Genomic DNA, 25,690 nt, shown 5'->3' with positions numbered 1-25,690 from the left:
CACAGAGTATTGACTTAAGCAAAAATGGTGATATAATTAATTGGGAGGATGGGAGAGGGGGAGGTAAAGCAAAATCAAGGTGCTATAAAGAGAACTTAAATCCCACCTGCCAGTCTTTACTGAATCTAAACAAAACAGCATTAAGTATACATCTAACATTGAGAAATGTGATCGCATTGAAAAATGTGGAGTTAGATAATGAAAGAAATACCAAAAATACCTGAAGGAGATCACCTCTGTGGAGAAAAAGGGGGAAAGGCCAAAGAAAACTTTTTGAAAATATATACTTTGGAGGCGCCTGGGTGGCTTAGTCGGTTAAGCATCTAACTTCGGCTCAGGTCATGATCTCGAGGTTCCTGGGCAAGCCCCATGTCAGGCTTGCTGCTGTCAGCAAAAAGTCTGCTTCAGATCCTCTCTTTCCCTCTCTCTCTGCCTCTCCCCCACTCTCACATGGTCTCTCTCTCTCTCAAAAAAAAAATACACATACACTTTGGGGCACCTGTCTCAGTTGGTGGAGCACGCAACTTTTCGATCTTGGGGTCATGAGTTCAAGCCCCATGTTAATTTTTTTTTAACATTTTTTAATTAAAAAAATAAAAATATATACTTTTAAAAACTGAGGTGAATTCAGAGGATATAAAATTAACCCTTTTATTATTTTAAAAAAATTTTTAATGTTTATTTGTTTTTGAGAGAGAGACAGACAGAGTGTGAGTGGGAGAGAGGCAAAGAGAAAGAGGGACAGAGAATCAGAAGCCGGCTCCAGGCTCCAAGCTGTCAGCACAGAGCCCATTACGGGGCTCAAACTCCTGGACAGCGAGATAATGATCTGAGCTGAAGTCAGCCACATAACCAACTGAGCCATCTAAGCACCCCAAAATTAATCCTTTTAAAGTGAACAATTCAAGGGAGGTGGGTGGGAGATGGGCTAGATGGGTGATGGGTACTAAGCAGGGCACTTGTGACAAACACTGGGTGTTTTATGTAAGTGATGAATCACTGAATTCTATTCCTGAAACCAATATTGCACTGTATGTTTAACAGAAATTTAAATTAAAAAAAGAAAAAAATAAAGTGAACAATTCAGCATTTAAGTACAGTCACAGTGTTGTACAACCACCACCTCTATCTAGTCCCAGAACATTTCTATCACCCCAAAAGGAAACCTACATCCATTATGCATTCACAGTTCCCCTTCCTTCTAGGCCCTGGCAACCACCAATCAGCTTTCTGTCTCCATGGATTTACCTATTCCAGTGTATTATATAAAAGGATTCATGTAATATGTGATCTTTTGTGTCTGGCTTCTTTCACTTATTTAAGTTTTCAAGGTTCATCCACATTCTACAATGAATCAGTACTTCATTTCTTTTTATGGCTGAATAATATTTGTTTATCCATTCATCTGTTAATGGACATCTGGGTAGTTTCCAACTTTTGGCTACTGTGAATAGAGCTGATATGAACATGAGTATACACGTATTTGAGAGTCTACTTTCTTTTGAATATAGGCGTGGAAATGCTGGGTCATATGGTAATTCTTAGGTTTTTTTTTAATGTTTATTTATTTTTGAGAGAGAGAGAGACAGAGCGTGAGTTTTGAGAGGAGGGACAGAGAGAGAGGAAGACACAGAATCCGAAGCAGGCTCCAGGTTCTGAGCTCTCAGCACAGAGTGCAACGTGGGGCTGGAACTCACAACCGTGAGATCATGACCTGAACTGAAGTCGGACGCTCTACCAACTGAGCCACCCAGGCACCCCATATGGTAATTCTGTATTAATTTTACCCGTATATCTATGGTCAACTAATCTTTAACAAGGTTGCCAAGACCATTCAATGGGAAAAGAATAGTCCATTTAACAAATGGTGCTGGGAAAACTGGATATCCACACGTAAGCAAATGAAGTTGGGCTCCTACTTCACACCATACATAAATATTAATTCAAAATGGATTGGAGGCCTTGGGGAGCCTACATGGCTCAGTCAGTTAAGCGTCCTACTTTGGCTCAGGTCACAATATCGTGGTCTGTGAATTCAAGCCCCGCCTGAGGCTCAGTCCTGACAGCTGGAGCCTGCTTCGGATTCTGTGTCTCCCTGTTTCTCTGCCCCTACCCCGCTCGCGTTCTGTCTGTCTCTCTCTCTCAAATGAATAAAACATTTAAAAAAATGGATTGGAGGCTTAAATATGAGAGCTAAATCTAAAAACCCTCAGGGATGCTTGCGTGGCTCAGGCCTCAGGCATTTAAGTGACTAACGTATGGTTTCAGCTCAAGTCATGATCTCACAGTTTTTATGTTTGGGCCCTGTGTTGGGCTCTGTGCTGACAGCATGGAGCCTGCTTGGGATTCTCTGTCTCCCACTCTCTGCCCATCCTCTGCTCATACTCTCTCTCTCTCTCAAAAATAAATAAACATTAAAAAAAAAGTGAAAAGATAACTCCCCAAAATTGGGAGAACATATATGCAAATAATGTATTTCAAAAACAATATCTTCTTTATACCTGGAATGTACAGAGAATACTTATGTTTAATAGAGAAGGTCTTTTTTTGTTGTTGCTTTTTTTTAATGTTTATTTTGAGAGACAGAGAGAGAGACAGAGTGAAAGAGCACTTGAGCAGGGGGGAGAGAGAGAGAGAAAGAGACAGAGAATCCCAAGCAGACTCCATGCTGTCAGTGCAGAGCCTGATGAGGGCTCAAACTCACAAACCACGAGATTATGACCTGAGCCAAAATCAAGAGTCAGATGCTGAACCGAATGAGCCACCCAGGTACCCCTGGAATATATAAAGAATCCTTAAAACACAGTAAAAAAAAAAAAAGGGGGGGGGGTGCCTGGGTGGCTCAGTGGGTTGAATGTCTGACTCTTGATTTCGGCCCAGGTCATGATCCCCGGGTCATGGGATCGAGTCCCACATCAGGCTCTGTGCTGAGCATGGAGCCCGTTTAGGTTCTCTTTCTCTCTCCCCCTACCCCTCTCCCCCACTTGTGTTCTCTCTCTCTCTAGGATGGAAAAAAATAATAATAAAAACCAACTAAAAAAAAAAAAAGACACCCAATTAAAATGTGTAAAGGACCTGAAGAGACATTTCTTAAAGGAAGATGAACATATAACCAATAAGCACATGAAAAAATGCTGAACATCATTAGTCATTAGGAAACTGCAAATCAAAACCACAACGTGGTATCACTTCACACCCACCAGGATGGCTATTAAAACAAAAACAAAAACAACAAGTGCTGGTAAGGGCAAGAATGCAAAGAAACAGAAGCCTTCATAACACTGCTAGTAGGAATGTAAATGGTACAGCTGCTGTGGAAAACAGTTTGGCAGTTCTTCAGAGAGTTAAACATAGAATTACCACATGACCCAGCAATACAAGAGAAATGAAAACGTAAGTCCACTCAGACACTTGGACACATATGTTTATAGCAGCATTACTCACAACAGCCAAACAGTAGAAACAACCCAAACGTCTGTTAACAGTGAAAGGATAAACTAGTTATGGCGTATCTCTATGATGGAATACTATTCAGTCATAAAAAGCAATGAAGTATTGATATAAGCTACAACTTAGATGAACCTTGAAAACATTATGCTAAGTAAAAGAAGCTACACACAAAGGTTACCTGTTGCGTGATCCCACTTATGTGAACTATCCAGAATAGGCAAATCCATAGAGAGCAAGAGAGAAAACATTATTAGTGGTCGCTAGGGGATGGAGAAGGCTGGAATGAAAAGTGTTACTTAAATGGTATGGAGTGCACTGGGTGTTGTATGGAAACCAATTTGACAATAAATTTCATATATTGAAAAAAAATAAAAAATAAAAAATAAATAAAAATAAATAAAACAAACAAAAAAAATGGTATGGAGTGTTCTTCTGGGGTGATGAATAAGCTTTGAAACTGAAGGGAAATGCTGGTTGCACAGCATTGTGTATTCACTAAATTAAATGCCACTGAACTGTACACTTTAAAATGGTTAACTGTATGTCAAATGAATTTCATCTCCACTAAAGAAAAGAGAAAGTACTGATACGTGCTACATCAAGAATGAAATTTGAGGGGCACCTGTGTGGCTCAGTCAGTTAAGCATCCAACTTCAGCTCAGGTCATGATCTCACGGTTTGTGAGTTCGAGCCCTGTGTCGGGCTCTGTGCCGACAGCTTGGAGCCTGGAGTCTGTTTTGGATTCTGTGTCTCCCTCTCTCTCTGCACTCCCTCCCTGACTTGCACTCTGTCTCTCTCAAAAATAAATAAACATTAAAAAAAATTCTTTTTAAATTAAACTCGAACACATGCTAAAAGGAAAAACATGCTGAAAGAAGCCAGTCACAAGCAAATCAACATTATACTATTCTGTTCATATGAAAGTTCGGATTAGAAATCTATAGAGACAAAAAGTAGATTAGTGGTTGCTTAGGAGTGAAGGTAGGTAGATGGGGATATGGGGTTAACAGCTAATGGGTATGGGGTTTCTTTTTGAGGTGATGAAAATGTTCTGAAAGTAACTGTGGTGATGGTTGCAAATATCTGTGACTATGCTAAAAACTATTTAACTGTACACTCTAAATGGATGAATTGCACAGTATGTGCATTATTCCTCAATAAAGCTATTAAAAAATAAAAGCTATTGTTATATATAAAACAATAAATTGAATTAATAATTTAAAATTTTCCCACAAAAAATCCCAGGGTTAAATGGCTGCACTGGTTTTTCACAGGATATAAAATTAATACACAAAATTAATTATATTTATGTACAGTAGGAACAGATCATTCAAAAATAAAATTAAAGACAATAATTCCATTCACAACAGCATAAAGAAGAATGAAATACTTTGAAAAAAAAGCATGAACCGTAAAAGAAAGAAATGATGGATTAGACTTTATCAAAACTAACAAACTTTTGTAATTCAAAAGACACCATTAAGAAAATGAAAAGAAAACTCAGACTGAGAGAAAATATTGGCAAATCACATGCATCTAGAATTTATAAAAAAATTTTAACAATCTAACAATAAAATGATAAGTCAATTCAAAGACGAGCAAAAGTTTTGTTTTTTTAATTTTTTTTTAATGTTTACTTATTTTTGAGACAGAGAGACAGAGCATGAATGGGGGAGGGTCAGAGAGAGGGAGACACAGAATCTGAAGCAGGCTCCAGGCTCTGAGCTGTCAGCACAGAGCCCGACGTGGGGCTCAAACTCACGGACCGTGAGATCATGACCTGAGCCGAAGTCAGACACTTAACTGACTGAGCCACCCAGGCGCCCCTGCAAAAGTTCATCAAATGTATATATCCATTAAGCAGATGGAAAGATGCTCAACATTAAGAAAATACAAATTAAAGTCACAAAGATGTACCACCACACACTTACTAGAATGGCTATAGTACCAAAGACAGGGCCATGTGTAACAACACAGATAAACCTAAACATAGAAAGACAAATACGGATCTCACTTATATGTGGAACCCAGAAGCAGAGAATAAAATGGTGGTTGGCAGGGGTTGGGAGTAAGAGAAATAGGGAGATGTTGGTCAAAGAGTACAAACTTTCAGTTACAAGATGAATAATTCCTGGGGATCCAATGTAGAGCATGATGACTACAGTTAATAAAACTGCATTGTATATGTGAAATTTGCTAAGAGTAGATCTAAGAGTAGATCTTTTTTTTTTTTTTAAGTAGGCTTCACACCCAGTGTGAGCCCAATGCAGGGCTTGAACTCACGACCCTGAGATCAAGACCTGAGCTAAGATCAAGAGTTGGATGCTTACCTGTTGGGATGAACACTGGGTGTTGTATGGAAACCAATCTGACAAGAAATTTCATATTAAAAAAAAAAAAAGAAAAAAAAGAGTTGGATGCTTAACCAACTAAGCCACCCTGGCACCCCACTAAGAGTAGATCTTAAGTGTTCTCACTACACACACAAGGAAGTTAACCATGTAAGATGATCAATGTGTTAATTAGCTTGATTATAGTAACTTAACAATGTGTGTGTGTGTATATATATAAAAAATCATCCTGTTTTATACCTTAAATAGTCTTTGTCAAGTATACCTCAATAAAGCTGTAAAAGAAAAAAAAGCCACTAATAAGTATTGGTGAGGATTTGGAGAAACTGGAGCCTTCACACATTGCTAATGAGAATGTAAAATTGGTGCAGCTACTTTAGCAAACAGTCTGGTAGTTTTTGAAAAAGTTTTATATACAGAAACTTTAACAGTTCCACTCTTAGGAATCTATCTAAGAGAAATGAAAATATATATCCACCCAAATACATGTATGACAATATTTGGAGCAGCATTATTCACAAAAGGCAAAAACTTGAAGTAACCCAAATGTCCACCAGCTGGTGAGCAGACAAATAATATGTAGTACAGTCATACAGCAGAATGTTATTCAGCAATAAAAAGGAACTGAACTATTGATAAATACTATGACATGAATGGATGAATCTCAAAAGCCTTATGGTAAGTGAAATAAGCCAGATACAAAAGGCTATATATACTGTTTGATTTCATTTAATATCTAGAAACAGCAAATCTGTAGAGACAGAAAGCAAATCAGTGGTTGGCTAGCTGGGAGTAAAAATGGGGACTGACTACAAAGAGACATGAGAGAATTTTCTGGGGTGATAAAAATGTTCTCAAACTGGATTGTTAGTGATGGTTGTACAGCTCTATGAATCTACTAAAAACTACGTACTACACTCATACTGGGTGGACTTAATGATATATAAATTATATTTCAATAATACTGTTTATAAAAATAACTTTTAAAAAATTGCTAGTAAGCACAATATCCTATATAGAATCTCTCTTCCCATATATTAATCAGGTAATCTTGTACAATTTATTTCCTTTCTATTATAATGTTTTACCATACAGTGGCCTCTACTGGCCAAAAGGAGAGATTTTGATTAGTTGCTCAAAAATCACTAGTTGCTTAAAGTTTTTATATTTATAATGTATCTGCTATATAAATTAGGTCAGGAATGGCTATGGTTTCTTAAAAGAGAAACCATATTAAGATATAAGGGCTGGGGCACCTGGGTGGCTCAGTGGGTTAAGCATCCAACTTCAGCTCAGGTCATGATCTCACAGTTCACAAGTTCAAGCCCCTCCTCCAGCTCTCTGCTGTCACACAGAGCCCACTTCGGATCCTCTGTCTGTCTCTCTCTGCCCCTCCCCTGTTGTTCCCCCCACCTCAAAATAAATATATAAATAAATAAACTTAAAAAACCAAAGATATAAGGTCTAAATTGTGCCCAAAGGAAAGCAGATGGGATAGAGTAGGAATGAAAGGACATAAGAAGCAGAAGCAAACTCACTGTTGCTATAAAAGAAACCTTGTAAGAATACTTTTTTTTTTAACGTATTTATCTGACTGATCTTCCCTAGTCAATCCAAAGACACATTCACAGAAAGATAAACGGAAAGCCCATTATTACAGGTTTATGATACATAAATAAAATGTAAATTAAAGTCGCCACCTGACTCTTCCACCTTTGGAAGGCAGAGTAATATGATGATTAAAAGAGCATGAGTAAAGAGTTAGCCTGGATTCAAATTTCGGCTTCAACATTTCCTCACTATGTGACTTTGGGTTTATTATTTAAATCATCAATGCCTCAGTCTCCATTTTTATAAAATGGAGAAAATATTTTATCTCAAAGCATTTTTCAGAGTATTGTTCATCTCATAGTAACCATACAATGCATATAATGCATATAATTATTGTTATTTAAATTTAGAAATCGACAGTAAATTTTTTTTAATTTTTTTTAACATTTATTTATTTTTGAAACAGAGAGAGACAGAGCATGAATGGGGGAGGGTCAGAGAGAGAGGGAGACACAGAATCCGAAACAGGCTCCAGGCTCTGAGCTGTCAGCCCAGAGCCCGATGCGGGGCTGGAACTCATGGACTGTGAGATCATGACCTGAGCCGAAGTTGGACGCCCAACCGACTGAGCCACCCAGGGGCCCCAATAGTAAATTTTTAAATAATCTTTAAGTTCAAAATATTACTTATTTATAAGGTGCAAATTTGCCAACATTTACTGATCATCTAGTATGTACAAAGCACTTTAAGCTTTATAAGGAAATAGCTGTTGGAATACTAAAACACTAAAAACACTATTGAAAATGACTAAAGAGAGGGGTGCCTGGGTGGCTCAGTTGGTTAAGCATCCGACTTCGGCTCAGGTCATGATCTCACGGTTTGTCAGTTCGAGCACCATGGCAGGCTCTGTGCTGACATCTCAGAGCCTGGAGTCTGATTCAGATTCTGTATCTCCCTCTCTCTCTGCCCCTCCCCCACTCGCACTCTCTCTCAAAAATAAATATTTAAAAAAATAAAAATAAATAAAAGAAAATGACTAAAGGCATAACTATTCATTAACACTGAAAGATGTTATATTAGTGAAAAATATTACCAAACAGTAGTAATGCTATAATCCTGTTTTTATAAGCACATATGTGTATTTATTTTTTATTTTTGAAAAACACAATTTTTCTTTAAATGTTTATTTATTTTTGAGAGAGACAGAGACAGAATGCAAGTGGGTTAGGGGCAGAGAGAGAGGAAGACACAGAATCCGAAGCAGGCTCCAGGCTGTCAGCACAGAACCCAACACGGGGCTCTAACTCACGAGCTGTGAGATCATGACCTGAGCCAAAGTCAGATGCTCAACCGACTGAGCCACCCAGGCACCCCGAAAAACACAATTTTTTAAAAATGTTTATTTATTTATTTTTGAGAGAGTGAGAGACAGCAAGTGCAAAGCAGGGGGAAGGCAGAGAGAGACACAGAATGTGACACATGCTTCAGGCTCTGACCTGTCAGCACAGAGCCAGATGCAGGGCTTGAACCCACGAACCGAGACATCATGACCTGAGCTGAAGTTGGATGCTTAACGAACTGAGCCACCCAGGGGACCCATGTGTGAGTATTTATATATTCACTCACAGAAATATATATGACTCTAAATCAAAATCAACTGATGGTCATTTCTTATTAGTGTGATAAAGAAGTATTTTTATTTTGCTTTTTCTTAAGTGTATTTTCTGATTTTTGTACCATGGATATTTACTACTACTGTAAAAAAAAAAAGAAAAAAAAGGAAAAGTTGAAGGGACCTCAACCATTAGTAACACATACAGATTGGCTCATAAAGTATGTAGGCCATCAGCACCCTGTATTGGAGATGGAAAGCAAGACCTAGAAGGCACGGAGTATGCACTGTGATCTTCAATTTATGAAGATTAAAACAGAGCAAAGAATGAATAACACTTATAGATCATTAAGTGAATCTTTTTGATTAGAATGTTGTAACGGTTTAAAGTGTTGTTTCTAAAAAATACATGTGATAATTACTGTTTGGAGTAGTGTTCTAAGAGTAGAAAATTGAAAAAATACCCTTAAAGTTTTCTGGCACAGTTAAGAGGTACACGAGCAGAGTAGAAAACTACGAAGAAGATTCTCCTGGCTAGGGATGCCACAGAAAGCAGGCTCATGGGGCTATGGGAGAGGGCCACTGTTTCCTATTACAGTCACGGCAAGATTGAAATATGACCTTAGTCTCAACAAATGGGCTGCAGCTGAGTGCAGCACCTTTGGTGTCCCAGGTGTTCTCGGAAAGGGTTTCTTAGTTCAACTAGTACAAATAAAGCCCACCTACAAGTCCTCTTGAACTACGTCTCTGTTCCTAATATTATCTTTGGGCTTCTCAGCCATGAAAAAAGGAAATTCTGACTTCTACTTCCCACTTGTTGGCTGAAGTAGAAGGGGCAGGAGAGGTTAGTCGTAAGAGTAGGTACCAAACAGTAAGAATCACCTTCTGCAGACTACGTGCTCTTCAACATCAATAGTTGCTAAGGGTCTGCAGCTACAAAAACAAGTCTTGATTATTTGGAAAGGAATCAAGTTGGAACTAAAGTCTCCTTAAACACTCAGTAAATTCATAAAATTGAAAACTCACCTGAAAACATTTTTACAAAATCATCAGTAGACATACTCATCACCACATCTGCCTGATGAGAGGGCTCTCCATATCCAACGTTCCCACCTTTGCTTTTAAGATCAAGAAACCATGTTCCACCATCTTCACCTACACAAAATATAAAGATGTAGAAATAAATGCCAAAGTAGCCCTGTTCTTCTTAAACTTAATAACTGCTGCAGTTAAAATAAACGCTCTTTTCCAGGTTAAAACCCTCAGGCCTTTATCAAATTCAGCAAATATCCATTAAGTACTCACATGCCAGGCACTAGGCTAGGCTCTGAATACTCCGCAGTAACATGGTTCTTACACAAGAAGAAGTGGAAGGTTAATGTGGAGTCAGGCAAGACCAGCGGAAGGTGAGATTTAAAAGTCAGGTAAGCGGGTGCCTAGGTGGTTCAGTCAGTTAAGCATCCAGCTCAGGTCATGATCTCACAGTTCATGAGATCGAGTCCTGTGTCAGGCTCCATGCTGAGTGTGGAGCCTGCTTGGGATTCTCCCTCTCCCTCTCTCTCCACCCCTCCACCTGGTTATGCTTTCTCTCTCTCAAAGTAAATAAGTAAACACTTTATTTTATTTTTTTTATTTTTTTTTCAACGTTTTTATTTATTTTTTTGGGACAGAGAGAGACAGAGCATGAACGGGGGAAGGGCAGAGAGAGAGGGAGACACAGAATCGGAAACAGGCTCCAGGCTCCGAGCCATCAGCCCAGAGCCTGACGCGGGGCTCGAACTCATGGACCGCGAGATCGTGACCTGGCTGAAGTCGGACGCTTAACCGACTGCGCCACCCAGGCGCCCCAATAAGTAAACACTTTAAAATGAGTAAGAGTCAGGTAAGAATTAGCTAGATGAGGAACTGAAAAACGTATACTGGGACTGAAGGCAGAAAGAGAATGAAGAGTGGCATCAGATGAGCTCATGAAGTGGTCCAGATGCAGGGGGGGCAGTGAGCCATGTAAAAGATTTACTGACTTCATCCTAAAGGGATAGGCTACAGAAGGAGAATGACATAAGGCTGGTATTTTCAATAAATCACCCTAAAAGCAGTGCAGAGAATATACCGGAGAGGGATGAAAGAGGATGCAAAAGGCAAGTTAGGATGGTGTTGGGGTAGTTTGGGAACTTGAGGATGTATGCCTGGACCAGAACTGTGACAAAGGGAATATGGGAAAGTAGGCTTATTTGAGAATTTCAAATAAGAAACACAAGACTGGGTAAGTGAATATGATGAGGAAAGGTATGGAGAGTGCATAAAAATGATTTGCTAATTTTTGGCTCAGGATACTGGGTAAAACTGGTGTATTTTTTACTGAGAGATGACTACTGAAGAAAAACAGATTGAATAGGTAGTGTCTGAGGCAGGTGTTGGGAATGGTGTGCTGTTTTAGGCATTTTCAGATTGTTGAGGCATTTTTGTGACAGCCAAGGGAAAATGTCAAATGAAGTCTGACTAGCCTAGAAATATAGATACATAAATAATCATTTCCTCTTTTTTTTTAATGTTTATTTTTTGAGAGAGAGAGAGAGACAGAGAGAGAGAGTGAGTATGGGGGAGGGGCAGAGAGAGAGAGGGAGACACAGAGTCCGAAGCAGGCTCCAGGCTCCAAGCTGCCAGCACTGAGCCCGATGCGGGGCTCGAACTCACAAGCTGTGAGATCATGACCTGAGCCGAAGTCAGACGCCCAACCAACTGAGCCACCCAGGCTCCCCTGAGTAATCATTTCCTATGGTCATTGAAGCCATTTGAGTGACTGAGGTTTTCTAGGGCAAGTCTGTAACTGACAACGATGATTACAGACAGAGGAAGGAAGCGAGGAGAGGGGCTATCAGCGAAGTCAAGGAAGGGAGTATTTCCAGAAGGAAAGAGTGGTCAACAGTTTCAGATGCTGTAGAGTGGTGACAAGGTAAGAATGACAAAGGCCCACTGACGATATAGAAGTCACTGAGGACTTTGGTGACAGCAAATTCAATGGAATGGAGAAATATACCAGCGCAGAGTGAAGTGCACATGGAAATAAATTTGGCTCTTAAAAGGGAGAAGAATGGTGGAGGCAGAAGTGGGGCTGGGGGTTGTGTTTTGATTTGAAGATGGTATGGACTTTGAGAATGTTAAAATACCACCAGAGAGTAGGCTGTAAGATGAGCAGGTCAGAGAGAGGGCATAATTACCAGCACAATGTCCCTAAGGAGGCCACAGGACATGGGATCTACAGCTTTGCTACTCAAAGTGTGATCTGTGGGGGTGCCTACGTGGCTCAGTGGTTAAGCATCCGACTTCGGCTCAGGTCATGATCTCGCGGTCCATGGGTTTGAGCCCCGTGTCAGGCTCTGTGCTGACAGCTCAGAGCCTGCTTCAGATTCTGTGTTTCCCTCTCTCTCTCCCTTTCCCCCACTTGTGCACGCTCTCTCTCTCTCATGAATAAACATTAAAAAAAAGAAGAAAAGAAATGCAGAATTCAGACTCTGCTGGAGACAGGCTAAATCAGATTCTGCATGTTAACATGATCCCAGGTGATCAATATGAACATAAAAGCTTGAGATGCATGAATCTAGAGATGAACTCTGTTCTACTGGGAAGGAAGAAAGAATGATGCTCATAATGGCTGATTTGATATCAGATGGCAGGAAGCTGAAGCAATTTGTCTGCAAGTTTCTATTATCTCTGTGAAAGAGGAGGTGGGATTATCTGCTGACACTGGCAGGGATGTGGTGAAGGGAGAGCTGGGAGATTTGTGGAACACTGAGAAGGTTAAAAATAATTACTGTAGTGCTTTCAACAATAGCCAACATTATGGAAAGAGCCTAAATATCTATCAACTGGATGGATCTATCAATGGATAAAGAAGATGTGGTTTACATATACAATGGAATATTACTTGGCAATGAGAAAGAATGAAGTGATGCCATTTGCAGCAACGTGGATGGAACTGGAGAGTATTATGCTAAATGAAGTAAGTCAGCCAAAGAAAGACAGATATCATGTTTTCACTCCTATGTGGAACTGGAGAAACTTTAAGAGAAGACCATGGGGGAAGGGAAGGGAAAAAAAGTTACAAACAGAGAGGGAGAGAAGCAAACCATAAGAAACTCTTAAATAAAGAGAACTGAGGGTTGATGGCAGCAGAGCAGGGGAGAGAGGAAAATGGGTGATGGGCACCGAGGAGGGCACTTGTTGGGATGAGCACTGGGTGTTGTATGTTAGTGATGAATCACGGGAATCTACCCCCAACACCAACAGCACACTGTATACACTGTATGTTAGCCAACTTGACAATAAATTATATTAAAAAAAGTTAGAAAAAAATAAAATAAAAATAAAATAAAATAAAATAATTACTGTGAAAAAGGAGGCAGTAAGCTTGACTACAGAAAGAGAATTCTAAGGCACTGCTTAGACTCCAGCTGAAGAAGGGCAATGATGAATTTCTTTACTTTTTTTTTAAAGAACTTTTTTTTTATATGTTTATTAATTTTGAGGGAGAGACAGAGAGCCGACACGTGTAGGGGAGGGGCACAGAGACAGGGAAAGAGAGAATCCAAGCTCTGACAGTGCAGAGCCTAATGGGGGGCTTGATCTCATGATCCGTAACATCATGACCTGAGCTGAAATCAAGAGTCAGATGCTTAACTGACTGAGCCACCCAGGTGCCCCAGTGATGAATTTCTACTGGTACAGATCCACTGGGTGGTGTGATGGGTTTTTTCCATTTCTCCAGGAGGACTTGGCAGCCTGGGTGCAACTGTGGGGCAGTCACATAACGTGATTCATCCAGGATTAGGCTTTTGACAGATGGTGACATAAGCACAAAAAGTTCAGGAAATTTAGGATACAGGCAAGAGAGTGATTAAAGCAATGGACCATGGGTTCTAAAGGGTAAAAAGGAAGAAGAGATGAAACAGGGGAGGCAAAGGATAAAAGAACTGATAATGTCAAAGTTTGCATTCAATGGGACTAAAGTAGCTAGTTCTCAAAACTATCATTAATGTGTTAATACTATGTTGAGAAGAAAACTACTGAGAAGTTTGAAAAAACTGACTACATGTAGACTGACCTAAATAATTCCAAAGATAAAAATGGTAAGGTGCTACAGCTAATGATAAATTACTGTATTATACTGCCTGTCATGATCCACATGCCCTCCTAAACAGGATTTTCTCTCAATTACATATGCCAAAAATGTATTTAACACTGACAGTATAGGTAACGAAATTTTATGTTTATTTATTTTTGAGAGAGAAAGAGTACAGTTGGGGAGGGGCAGAGAGAGAGGGAGACACAGAATCTGAAGCAGGCTCCAGGCTCTGAGGTGGCAGCACAGAGACTGACTCGGAGCTCGAACCCACGGTTTGCCAAAGTCAGACGCTTAACCAACTGAGCCACCCAGGCACCCTGCTATTCTTGAATGTCTACATTCTAGGGTTAAGGGTTCTGGATACAGCCAACTATCAAGGTGATTACTACTGGAGGCTGATTTTCTGCCAAGGGACATACCCTACTTTGTTTCACAAAAGTGCCAAATTACTAGATATGATTTTTACCTGAGAGTTCAAACTGATAGATTCCTTGAGTGGCTTGAACGACGTCATCAGTGAGAGAGTCCTTAACAATTCTAAATGTTTCTTCCACAGCTCCAGAACGTGGTTTTGGTGGTGGCTGTGGCTTCTCTTCTTTGAGTTCCGGAACAGCACCTATAAAACATTATTGATATAAATGTCTTTAAAGCCTAGGCAGTGTAAGGCCCCACACAGAATTAATTAATTAGCAAAAGAGACTTGCCACCAATTAGACCTGTTTGACCAAAATGACTTTAAATATAGTTGGTGACAAAGTGTTAAGTCAACCTGATGAAATAATATCCAAATACATCAGTTACACATCAGTTGGTTTATACTCTCCAGGTAAAAGGCTGACTCTCAGATTACGTTGAAAAAAAACAAACCATTACTAAACAATAGTGTTTTTTATTTTTTTGGTTTTTTTTTAAGGGACCTAAACAAACTTTTGGGAGTTTTAGGAGTAATAATCACTCCTTTATCATCCGCTCCGAGTTCTAAAACCAAATGAGAAAAGACACTAGAGTAGGTACCATGGAGATCAGAACATCAACCATGTAAACAGCAGAGCTGAACTGGAGATTGTAGCTTGAATTAACAGCCAAGTGAACTTCCTAGTAACTTTGCTTCTAAATTTGACTTAGTTCCTTCACCCCTGGATTGAACTTGCCTCCTCCCATCAGGGCTTAGAAATGCCTCTAAAAGTACAGGTCATGTGAAAACCGGGGACAACCTGCTCAGACAGAAAGAACCTTCACAAGAGTCTAAACCACACAAAATTAGTTCCTCTTCCAGTTTCATCAGACTGGTCCCCCCCATTGGATAAAGATGGAGATCAGACTACAAGCCTCATGAAAGCCCCCCCTGCCTAGAAATATAAGGCCAAGGGAATGGAGGTTATAGTGTTTTTAAACTTGTATCCATGTAACCCATTGGCCGTAACCATTCAGCGTGTAACGAGCCAGTAGATGTGCAGTCCATAGGACTGTTCAATTGCCATAGCATGAAGCTGTCCTCCAAAACCAACCTCTATTCCTTTATTTTTCCTCCTGGAATCACTTGTGGGCAGTTTAGCAGTTGCCCCCAGAAACAGGTGAAAACAATTCATTAATTAAATTAATTCCAAGGCCAATCTGTGCTCTAGGCTAAAAATGAACTCTCCATCTACTTCCCGACTCAAATTACACCGAGCCATGTAACTCACCAAAGGTTATTAAATGAAATATAATTGGCAGCACAAAAATACTCCATAGTACAACAGAAGCAATATAAAAGTATCCCAAATTTGCTGGATATAGATTACCCTCCACTATAATGATTCCAGAGACAAAAACACCCAAACAAATAAACAAGAAAATCCTTCTCTTCTTACAAGTTAAAATCCAAACAGATATTAAAGATGAAATCCTCAAGATCCAATGGAGCAAAGATACACACTTTTAAATAAACTTTTAGTTTCTTACTAGTTTTAAATTCATTAGAGAGTGCACCTCTTTATTGCCTACACCCATGGCAAACAACTCCGACTGCCTTGCCCTTGCTTTTTATTCATGGATAACATGCATGAATAATGATCGTAAGTGTATAGCTCAAAAAGTTACCAGAGGGGTTGGGGGATGTGTAAAAAGGGGTGAAGGGGAGTAAGAGGCATAGGCTTTCAGTTATGGAATGAGTAAGTCATGGGGATAAAAGGTATGGCACAGGAAATACAGTCAGTGGTATTGTAGTAACGTTGTATGGTAACAGATGGTAGCTACACTTGTGATATGCACAGCATAAGATATAGACCTGTGGAATCACTAGGAAACAAATGTAATATTCTGTGTCAACTATACTTCAATAATTTTTTAAAACCTATCAATAAGTGGATATACTGTGTCATCATCACCTAGGTCAAGAAAGAAGATAGGGGTGCCTGGGTGGCTCAGTCGGTTAAGCATACGACTTCAGCTCAGGTCATGATCTCACAGTTCATGGGTTCAAGCCCTGTGTCGGGCTCTGTGCTGACGCTCAGAGCCTGGTGCCTGCTTCAGATTCTGTGTCTCCTTCTCTCTCTGCCCCTTCCCGCTCACGCTTTGTCTCACTGTTTCTCAAAAATAAATAAATGTAAAAAAAAAAAAATTTAAAAGAAAGAAGATATGGCAAGTCCCCCAGAAGCCTGTGGTGGCAGACTCTAGCAAAAACTTTAGTGTAGCCCCAAAAGACATTTGCCAAGTGATAAATTGCATAATTTGATCATCTGGACTATTTAGACATGGCATGATGACTTTGCACAAGAGAATAAAACTTCAGGAGACAAAAAACAAATCAGTAATATATTTGAAAGGTACAATCAGTAGACTACAAATATGTAAGCTTTAATGAGAAACAACATTTTGGTTACTTAAAAAAAAAAGAGGGCGGTGCAAAAACAGATACTCAGATCAATGGTACAGAATAGAGAACCCAGAAATGGTCTCACAAACGTATGGCCAACTAATCTTTGACAAAGCAGGGAAGAATATCCAATGGAATAAAGACAGTCTCTTTAGCAAGTGGTGATGGGAAAACTGGACAGCGACATGAACCTGGACCACTTTCTTACACCATACACAAAAATAAACTCAAAATGGATGAAAGACATAAATGTAAGACAGGAAGCCATCAAAATCCTCAAGGAGAAAGCAGGCAAAAACCTCTTTGACCTTGGCCACGGCGACTTCTTACTCAACACGTCTCCAGAGGCAAGGGAAACAAAAGCAAACTACTGGGACCTCATCAAAATAAAAAGCTTCTGCACAGCAAAGGAAACAATCAGCAAAACTAAAAGGCAACCGACAGAATGGGAGAAGGTATTTGCAAATGACATATCAGATAAAGGGTTAATATCCAAAATCTATAAAGAACTTCTCAAACTCAACACCCAAAAAACAAATAATCCAGTGAAGACATGAGCGAAAGACATGAATAGACACTTCTCCAAAGAAGATATCAAGATGGCCAACCAAGACATGAAAAAATGCTCTACATTGCTCATCATAAGGGAAATACAAATCACAACCACAATGAGATACCACCTCACCCCTGTCAGAATGGCTAATAAAGGGGTGCCTGGGTGGCTCAGTTGGTTAAGTGTCCGACTTCGGCTCAGGTCATGATCTCACGGTTCGTGAGTTCAAGCCCCGCGTCGGGCTCTGGGCTGACAGCTCAGAGCCTGGAGCCTGTTTCAGATTCTGTGTCTCCCTCTCTCTCTCTGACCCTCCCCCGTTCATGCTCTGTCTCTCTCTGTCTCAAAAATAAATAAACGTTAAAAAAAAAAAAGAATGGTTAATATCAACAACTCAGGGAACAATAGATGTTGGCAAAGATGCAGATAGAGAGGATCTCTTTTGCATTGCTGGTAGGAATGCAAACTGGTGCAGCCACTCTGGAAAACACTATAGAGGTTCCTCAAAAAATTAAACATAGAACTACCTTATGACCCAGCAATTGTACTATTAGGTATTTATACAAGGGATACAGGTATGCTGTTTTGAAGGGACACATGCACCCCCATGTTTATAGCAGCACTATCAACAAAAGCCAAAGTATGGAAAGAGCCCAAATGCCCATCGATGGATGAATGGATAAAGAAGATGTGGTATACATATACGATGGAGTATTACTCGTCAATCAAAAAGAATGAAATCTTGCCATTTGCAACTACGTGGATGGAACTGGAGGGTATTATGCTAAGTGAAATTAGTCAGAGAAAGATAAAAATCATATGACTTCACTCATATGTGGACTTTAAGATACAAAACAGATGAACCTAAGGGAAGCAAAGCAAAAATAATATAAAAACAGGGAGGGGGACAAAAACATAAGAGACTCTTAAATATGGAGAACAAACAGAGGGTTACTGGAGGGGTTGTGGGAGGGGGGAATGGGCTAAATGGGTAAGGGGCATTAAGGAATCTACTCCTGATCATTGTTGTGTTATGTGCTAACTAATTTGGATGTAAATTAAAAAGATAAATTAAATTAAAAAAAAAAAAGAGGGGTGACCAGCTGGCTCAGTTGGTGGAGCATGCGACTCTTCATATCAAGGTCGTGAGTTCAAGTCCCATGCTGAGTGTGGAGATTACTTTAAAAATAAAACCTTAAAAAAAAAAAAAGATAATGACTAGCAGCCCCATCATACCCTAACTCCATACTTACATAAACATGTAAAAAAATTATTAAACATCACCTAGACTCACAAACAATCACTGTCAGAATCTAGGTACAAATGTTCAATAACTCTAAGGTAGACAGAGTCAGCCTAAGAAACACGGAACTGCCTGTGCTTTGCCTCATGAAAGATCTCAGAGAAAGAATAGCTCTACTAACCTAAACAAAGAAGACAGGTTTTCATATTTTTAAACCACTGGACCAGACTCTGGGCTTGTTTCAACTAGAAGACTAGGATCTGTACCTCTGTTCTACAATGCTGCCTTTCAAGAACGCCTCCATCTTTCAAATCCAATTTCAAAGCTTGTAGCTCCCAAATATCAGAGGAGCAGACAGTAGGGGGAGCCCTTGTAGTGAGGCACCCTGGGAAGTACACGCCCCAAAGCAATACTGATAAAAATGGGGAGGGAAGAACCTTGGGAGCAGGGCATGAAGGGGACAGTAGGAGGTAAAAGAAGTTCCCATGTCAGCCTTGCACACAGGCACTAGCTATGTGCCTACCAGGTACCACAACAGAAACTATAGCTCTGAGAACGCAATTCTACCAGAAGGACAAGGAATGAAGCCAGAAGCAATCTATACATCCCTGTCATTTGACTCTACTAGCTCTAGAGATATTTCCTAATATGAAGATAAATTAGCAGTGGGGAAAAATAACCTGATGCCTATGAGAAACAACATACCACAAGGGTAATGGAAAATTATTCTGAAGAGAAAAAAATCTACCTCTAAAAATAATTTACTATGAAACCCACAAGAATTCCTCCACATGAAAACTATATGAAATGAGGGCACAAAGTCATATATAACTGGCTGGAATGAAAAGACAATGGAATAAAATGGACAAGGAAAGAGGGAACATGAGAAATGAAACATAATAAAATTAAAATAAACATTACAGGCCAAAGGGAACAGAGATGAAAGTGTCAAAAGTCTTTTTTTTTTAATGTTTGTTTATTTTGAGAGAGAGCGAGAGAGCAAGTGTGCGTGCAAGCAGGGGAGGGGCAGAGAGCGAGAGCGAGAATCCCAAGCAGGCTCTGCACTGTCAGCACAGAGCCCAATGTGGGGCTCCATCTCACAACTGTGAGATCATCACCTGAGCCCATATTGAGTTGGATGCTTAATGAACTAAGCCACTCAAGTGCCCCAAAAGTCTTTGTTTTTTAAAGTAGGCTCCACGCCCAATGTGGGGCTTGAACTCCAACCCCAAGATGAAGAGTCGCATGCTCTACCAACCAAGCCAGCCAGGTGCCCCATCAAAAGTCTTATCGGTAATTTACAGTACAAACTTGAGCAGGTATCCCAGAATGCAGAAGGAAAGAACAGTAAGATAGAAATAATAAAAGATGGTGACAACTACAGGGGAAAGGAAGAGGACAGCAGGCTAAGAATAAGTGTTTCTGAGGAGAATCCAGAGCAACTGGAACAGAAGCAATAAAAAGTGTAACTAAAGAAAAAAAAAAAACAAAAATAAACTGAACAGACAAAAAAGACTATGGGTTCCCTGTGGTGTAATGGGAGGAGGGAGATCAATGAAGAAATGACAGTATTGCTTTTAAATTTTTTTTTTCAACGTTTATTTATTTTTGGGACAGAGAGAGACAGAGCATGAACAGGGGAGGGGCAGAGAGAGAGGGAGACACAGAATCGGAAACAGGCTCCAGGCTCCGAGCCATCAGCCCAGAGCCCGACACGGGGCTCGAACTCACGGACCGCGAGATCGTGACCTGGCTGAAGTCGGACGCTTAACCGACTGCGCCACCCAGGCGCCCCTACAGTATTGCTTTTAATATGAGAAAAAACACTTAAAATTATGAACATAATCTACAATATACTTCATAATTACAAATACACTATATAAAACAAATATACATAGCACAAATAACCAGAAAAGGTACAATCAAACGTTAATAGAAAGGTGAGCTGCTCCCCCTTGGGAAATAAGGGATACACACTGACCTCTGAGAGAGAGGATGTGGATAGGGACTAACCAATCACCTGAAAGATGTTAGATTCTAAACCAGATATACTGGACTATATGAATATATTAAGGTATCTACAGCAAATGTTGAGTACAATTGCAGTAGACTGAACAAGGAAGAAGAGGGAATAAAAAAAGAGAGCTACAGTAGCAAACGCTCTCTCCAGCAGCATATGGGGAAGAAAAGCTTCAGCCAAAGGAATTTGAGTATTGTGACCTCAAGGCTGAGGGCATCCCTCATGTGGAGATGATATATGGATTGTAGTCAATGCACGTGACACATTCTGATCCCATAGGCAAAATCATTCCTATCGAAATTTGATGCCAGTAAACATTTATCTTACATTTTACTCATCTAACCTCCCTTGTTCTGATTCCACGGTCATGAAACAACCTTCTGATCGTGATTCTGTTCCCTATGTAATTAGGACCCAAGGGAGAGAATGGGATGATCATAGCAACTGTATGCCTAGTCCATGAGATGGCAACTCATTATAAATTAATAAGTTGGATTACTGGGGGGAAAATATGCTAATTTAAAGGACTTTAAGTATTCAGGAGTTAGAAAAGCAATTTAAATTTACTGGTTAAAGTTACAGGCTTAACAATCAGAGAAATACAAATTTAAATCCTGGCTCCACCACCTGCCATGATCTCAGATGTAAAATGAAGATAATAACACTTGTCTTGCAGGCTCGTGTTAACTGTGACAATGCATACAAAGCACCTGGCTTAGTGTTTGATGCACAGTAGTGCCCAATAAATATGTGCTGAAAAACAAAATGAATATACATGATCGATAAGTGGTTCTTATTATTTAAACTTGGAATTTAGAGAAGCTCAGATCCAATGTTACGGTGCTGCACAAAAATCAGGATTTTGCTCTTGCCTGGCCTTAAGCCTAGACTCTTTTCAGACTTTGATAAGATGTGTTTTCAAGTTTTCCATGCTACAAATGAAAAGTTGCCATTTTTATTAAGTAATTTTTAAAACTATCTCCAAAAATTTAGACAAAGATAAGGTAAAGGTAGAAAAGATTAAGCCAGAAAAAAGGTGGCACTAAAATGCACTGCGGTATAAGATTCTATAAATTTGCTATAAAGGTATAGAGGAAATTTGTTCTTAAATTTTCTAGCAGCCATCTAAAGAATCTGTGATCACTTAGGAGATTCACACTGTCTGTGAGATAAAATAAGGTAAGGGCCCAGGAGAAGCACAGCCATTCTTGTTAATAAACCATGAGAGAAATTCTTCTCATGGGTATTTGTTAAACAGTGTTTCTTCTGAAATCTTTCAGTAAGCTAGTGACACAATGCCAGAACACAAAAACTAAAACGTAAACTCTGGACCAATTAAGGGAGGCTATTGTTTCTGAATTATAAAAGCAAAATAAAGTAAAACCAAAATCTCCTTTGAAGTGAATTTCTCCAATAAAGCAGTCACACAGCACAAACTCTGAGAATGCTGTTAGGTATACTTTGATGTGACACATTTTTCCTCAAAATAAAATAACACATCAACATGAAATACCTAAACACAGTGCCAAGGAAAAGAAATAAAAATCTTAAAAAAGGGTCTGTTTTCTTTTTAAGATTTTTTTTTTTTGAGTCAAATGAAAAGCATATATTAAGAACTTCTTACTGGTGGAAGGAAAAGACAACCTTCTTGAATTAACAAGACCACATATTACTGTCTAGTTTAAATTACAATGGATCAAAAGCAGAAGGCAGCAATGTCCAATTTTATATTCTGAAAGAAATATGTAAGTTAGTATCTTTATTTTCCTACATAAAGTATGGTCTACATCTTACCACGTGATTCCACTTTCTTGATAATTGTATCTGGGTGTTCATCTAAGAAGAAATCTGGTAACAAAGGATGGCCTGAAAAATGACCCCAAAAATAATCAGGTTACTAAGACAACTTAAATATATTAAGACTCCTAACACCTGTTTAATGAACATTATATCTGTTTTTATTGTAATAATCATTCTTGTGCAATGGAAAAGACTCCCATGAGAACTGTTAAACTACTTGACTTTCACAAAGCTAAAATACTTTTCCCATAACCCAGTTATCCTCCTCTCCAATGGCAAATTTCATCACTAAGATCCAAACAGAGTCACCTGTTACATTAAGCTCCTAGCTGCCCTCCCAGGAGGCTCTGCCCCCTTCTCATCTATCCATGCAACCCTTCTGTCCTACATCCCTCCGAAGTACTCAGGACTCGTTTCTTACCTAGCCCCCTGAGAAAAGGGGGTTCCTTATTAAGAAACTTGTTTCCCATCTCTGTCTCTGTCTCTCCCTCTCAGAAGATTAAGAAAACTGGAGGTCAGGAAGGCATTGGTCTTTATTATATCCTAATACTTATCACAGTACGTATTCATCTTAAGCTCTCAACACTTGATAGGATTTTTTTTAATGTTTATTTATTTTTGAGAGAGGGAGCGTGAGTTGGGTAGGGACAGAGAGAGAGGGGGACAGAGGATCCGAAGCAGGCTCTGTGCTGACAGCAGACAGCCCGATGTGGGGCTTGAAATCACAAACCATGAGATCATGACCCGAGCTGAAGTCAGAAGCTTAATTGACTGAGCCACCCAGGTGCCCCGATTGTGTACAAAATTTTAAATTTAAGATTAAAAATCGTATCAAGTGGGGCGCCTGGGCGGCTCTGTCGGTTAAGCGTACGACTTCGGCTCAGGTCATGATCTCACAGTTCATGAGTTTGAGCCCAACGTCAGGCTCTGTGCTGACAGCTCAGAGCCTGGAGCCTGCTTTAGATTCTGTGTCTTTCTCTCTCTCTGCCCCTTCCCCTGCTCTCTCTCTCTCTCAAAACTAAATAAACATTAAAAAAAAGAGTACATTAAAAAATTTTTTTGTGTGCACAATGACACTGTGCCTTTCAAACCTAAAGTGATAATTACATTGTACCAGGACCCAGGACACCTCAATCTGGTTCAGGTTCTGCCACTTATTAGCTGACTGCTACTAGGCAAAGACTAAGCTCTTTAAGCCTGTTTTCCTACTGTAAATATTAACTACTGAATACTACAATTGTATCATGTGTCAGGCACTGTGACACACACATTAAACACATTATTGCACTTCTTACAAAAATCCTGCATGGAAGCTATTATTCCCCTAATTTTACCAATAAGGTAAAATAAGTGAAGCTCAGAGAAAGTGGGTGATATGCCTAAAGTCACACAGCTAGTGAGCAGCTGAACTGGAATCTGAACCTGGGTTTCTCCTCTCAAACTCCATGCTTTTAATCCCTAAACAATACTGCTTCTCTCACAGGATTGCTGTGAAGATTAAATAGATAATGTATATAAAACTGCCTTGTAAGGGTACTTGGGGGGCTCAGTCAGTTAAGTGTCTTGATTTTGGTTCAGGTCATGATCTTGTGAGATTTAGCCCCACATTGGGCTCTGTGCTAACAGCATGGAGCCCACTGGGGAGTCTCTCCCTCTCTGCCCCTCTGCTGCTCACAGGTACTCTCTCTCTCAAAATAAATAAATAGGGGTGCCTGGGTGGCTCAGTTGGTTAAGCATTAGACTTTGGCTCAGGTCATGATCTTGCAGTTTGTGAGTTTGAGCCCCACGTTGGGCTCTCTGCTTTTGGTGCAGAGCCCGCCTCAGATTCTCTGTCTCCCCCCACCCCCACCTCTCCCACACTTGTGTTCTCTGTCTCTCTCAAAAACAAATAAACATTAAAAAAATTGTTTTTAAAAATTAAAACTAAATAAATAAACTTTAAAAAATGGCTTTGTTAAACTGTAAAGAGTTATTTAATTCAGTTCAAACCGAAGAGACAGGGATGACGTGGAAGCTCAACCTACTGAATAATATTTAAAATACACTTTATTTTTATCTTTTAATGTTTTATTTATTCTTTTAGATTGTTTTTTTTTTTAATTTTTTTTTCAACGTTTTTACTTATTTTTGGGACAGAGAGAGACAGAGCATGAACGGGGGAGGGGCAGAGAGAGAGGGAGACACAGAATTGGAGACAGGCTCCAGGCTCCGAGCCATCCGCCCAGAGCCTGACGCGGGGCTCGAACTCACGGACCTCGAGATCGTGACCTGGCTGAAGTCGGACGCTTAACTGACTGCGCCACCCAGGCGCCCCTGTTTTATTTATTCTTGAGACAGAGAGACAGAGAGAGAGACAGAGCATGAGCGAGGGAGAGGCATGGCGAGAGAGGGACACAGAATCCAAAGCAGACTCCAGGCTCTGAGCTGTCAGCACAGAGCCCGACGCGGGGCTCGAACTCACGAGTCGTGAGATCGTGACCTGAGCCGAAGTCAGACACTTAACAGACTGAGCCACCCAGGTGCCCCTATTTAAAATACACTTTAGCACAAGTAAATAGACCCCTCGCTTATGGCTATGTTGTCTATTATTTAAATTTTTTTAACGTTTATTCAGTTTTGAGAGACAGAGCACAAGCGGGGGAGGGGCAGAGAGAGGAGACACAGAATCTGAAGCAGGCTCCAGGCTCCAAGCTGGCAGCACAGAGCCCGACACGGGGCTTGAACTCACAAACCATGAGACCATGACCTGAGCCGAAGTCAGCTGCTTAACTGACTGAGCTACCTAGTCACCCCTATATTGTCTATTATTTAACATATATTATGTTTTAGGAGTACCTGGGTGGCTCAGTTGGTTGAACATTCAATATCAGCTCAGGTTATGATCTCAGAGATTGTAGTTTGAGCCCCACATTGGGGTTGCAGCTCTCAGTGCACAGACTGCTTCAGATCTTCTGTTCCCCTCTCTCTGTCCCTCCCCAAGTTGTACTCTCACTCTCAAAAGTAAATAAAACATCAAAACATATATAGAATATTTTATACATACAGTCAGAATTCATTTTCACCACCAGCATCTACAATTTTGGAAAGAATGATCTTTGAACAAGGGGGCCTTGAGAACTTCTCAAATCATACCC

The 25,690-nt window shown here is 39.9% G+C and overlaps 1 protein-coding gene across 2 annotated transcripts in view; it reads right to left on the bottom strand.

The window, feature by feature from the left end:
• The window catches only part of HSDL2 (hydroxysteroid dehydrogenase like 2), a 73,117-nt gene that overhangs the window by 5,676 nt on the left and 41,751 nt on the right, over positions 1-25,690 (bottom strand). For both annotated transcript variants that reach the window (XM_047067998.1, XM_047068007.1), the window contains exons 8-10: positions 22,551-22,622; positions 14,553-14,702; positions 9,991-10,119 (exon numbers count right to left, since the gene is read on the bottom strand). In XM_047067998.1, the coding sequence (XP_046923954.1) occupies positions 9,991-10,119; positions 14,553-14,702; positions 22,551-22,622 (351 nt within the window). The remainder of the gene's footprint in view (positions 1-9,990; positions 10,120-14,552; positions 14,703-22,550; positions 22,623-25,690) is intronic.

Source organism: Lynx rufus, unplaced genomic scaffold, assembly GCF_022079265.1.
Source record: "Lynx rufus isolate CCGP_SWC_20201006 ecotype Redwood Valley unplaced genomic scaffold, mLynRuf1.p SCAF_10, whole genome shotgun sequence".
NCBI classification, from domain to species: domain Eukaryota; kingdom Metazoa; phylum Chordata; class Mammalia; order Carnivora; family Felidae; genus Lynx; species Lynx rufus.
Note: the sequence above shows the minus strand (reverse complement) of the source record. Positions and strands in the feature narration are given on the sequence as shown.